This window comes from Gastrolobium bilobum, unplaced genomic scaffold (assembly GCF_033153095.1).
Source record: "Gastrolobium bilobum isolate Gb01-03AN ecotype WA unplaced genomic scaffold, APGP_CSIRO_Gbil_v1 utg548476, whole genome shotgun sequence".
Lineage (NCBI taxonomy): Eukaryota > Viridiplantae > Streptophyta > Magnoliopsida > Fabales > Fabaceae > Gastrolobium > Gastrolobium bilobum.
This window is the reverse complement of record NW_026900153.1, coordinates 12,093-13,672: the sequence shown is the minus strand read 5'-3', so window position 1 is coordinate 13,672 and position 1,580 is coordinate 12,093. Positions and strand designations below refer to the sequence as shown.

The 1,580-nt window shown below is 31.5% G+C and overlaps 1 protein-coding gene across 1 annotated transcript; it reads right to left on the bottom strand.

Moving 5' to 3' along the window:
- Window positions 1-5: 5 nt before the first annotated feature.
- On the bottom strand, window positions 6-869 carry LOC133295524 (purple acid phosphatase-like; the record flags this gene model as incomplete). The annotated part of the gene is made up of 4 exons (XM_061494362.1): window positions 708-869; window positions 417-617; window positions 178-289; window positions 6-46 (listed from the first exon to the last, which is right to left on the bottom strand). Coding segments are annotated over exons 1-4 (516 nt in total), but the record flags the coding sequence as incomplete, so codon positions are not given.
- Window positions 870-1,580: the final 711 nt, after the last annotated feature.

Genomic DNA, 1,580 nt, shown 5'->3' with positions numbered 1-1,580 from the left:
TAGTGAGTAAGGGTCTTGTTTGAATCAGAAGTCTGACCTAGACCCCCTGCAAAGAAAGCCCCATCATCTAAAATTAATTTTGACATGCTTAAACCTCAGTGCCAAGGTACCAAGTTCTCAAAAAAAGTTCCAACTGTAAATCAACCATAAATTATAGTTTTAGAAGAAGAAACTTGCCAATGAGACCGAATGTATAAGGTACATCCGGACCAACTTCAGGAGGGGTCACAAACCAAAATTGTCTCTCAGTATGCCCAATTCCCACCTTATAATAATATTTAGTGTCATACTGCAAAAATAATAACAAAAAAATTACAATGATCCATTGATTCAATTCAATAAAGAAAATTCTCTATCTTTTTTTTTTTTCTATTAGAATAAAAAATAACATGCAGCCATTATTAATGTTCTCTTGCCTCTAGATTTTTAAGTGTGCAGTGATGAATAAAACCAGATGCATAGTTGAAGTATCTATAGGTAACATATCTTCCCTGTGCCACCAACTTGTGGGGGGTGTTCTCACTCCAATAATGAACTACACTCAATCCTGGTTCATCCTCAGTCACCCATGACACGATCATGGCTCTTCCCAATTGGTCACCTTGTGTTAAATGAACCTATATAACAAAGACCAACATATTTGTTACCAATTAAAAACAGCAATTAATATAATGTTTAATTGATATTAAAAAAACAGAGAATTGTACCTGCTGAGGAGCATTATAGCCCGGAGGAGTTGCAAATACGTCACTATCAAATGGCATATCAACAGACGGATATTTCCTTAGGAAGGGGCTTGTAAAGCCTCCATCGCAAAACAAAGGCACGTATAAAAGAAGCAAAATCAAGGAACAGAAAAGCAGGGACATGGATACAGAGTAACTCTTTAGTGCCATAGGATCTCAGTTTTCTACAACTCTAGGATATGGTAACACAGTTGTAGTATTCAAGGTATTTATAGAAGATTAGGACAAATGAAAAATAAAATAAAATAACAAAATTTAAATTATTTTATTTTTTACAGTTAAACGTAAAAAATATCAATCAAGAGGGGTTTTTTTTTTAGTTTAAATTGAAATAAACTTGAAACGAATATTAAGATATAAATTTAAATTCTTGTTTTCACTTAAATATTAAATTTTAATTTCTTTAAATTAAACATGACGTACTTATTGTTTTCCGGGTCAAACGATAAGATGATTTTATAACATTTATTAAACTCTCAACTTATATATTGTATATTTATTTTAATGATAAATTAGATTTTATAAGTGGAGATCCTCCTCCTGGTATTCAGTTATTGTATCTAGCTGACCTAGCTAACATGGGTAGACCACGTGCCTTAGTCATCCTGTAGGTGCTCTTTGTTTTGGTTTTCTTTGTTTTCTTTTGTTGGGCTTAGGCCCTTTGATTTACCAAAAAAAAACAATGAAGTTAATAATTATGACATTAATTTTGATTCACAAAATTGAGAAAAATGCATTTAATTACATATCATCGTCACTCTTTATTTGCATCAATTAAGAGAATATTACTGAATAGATGGAAATAAAATATATATACACAGGTGAAAATAAAAT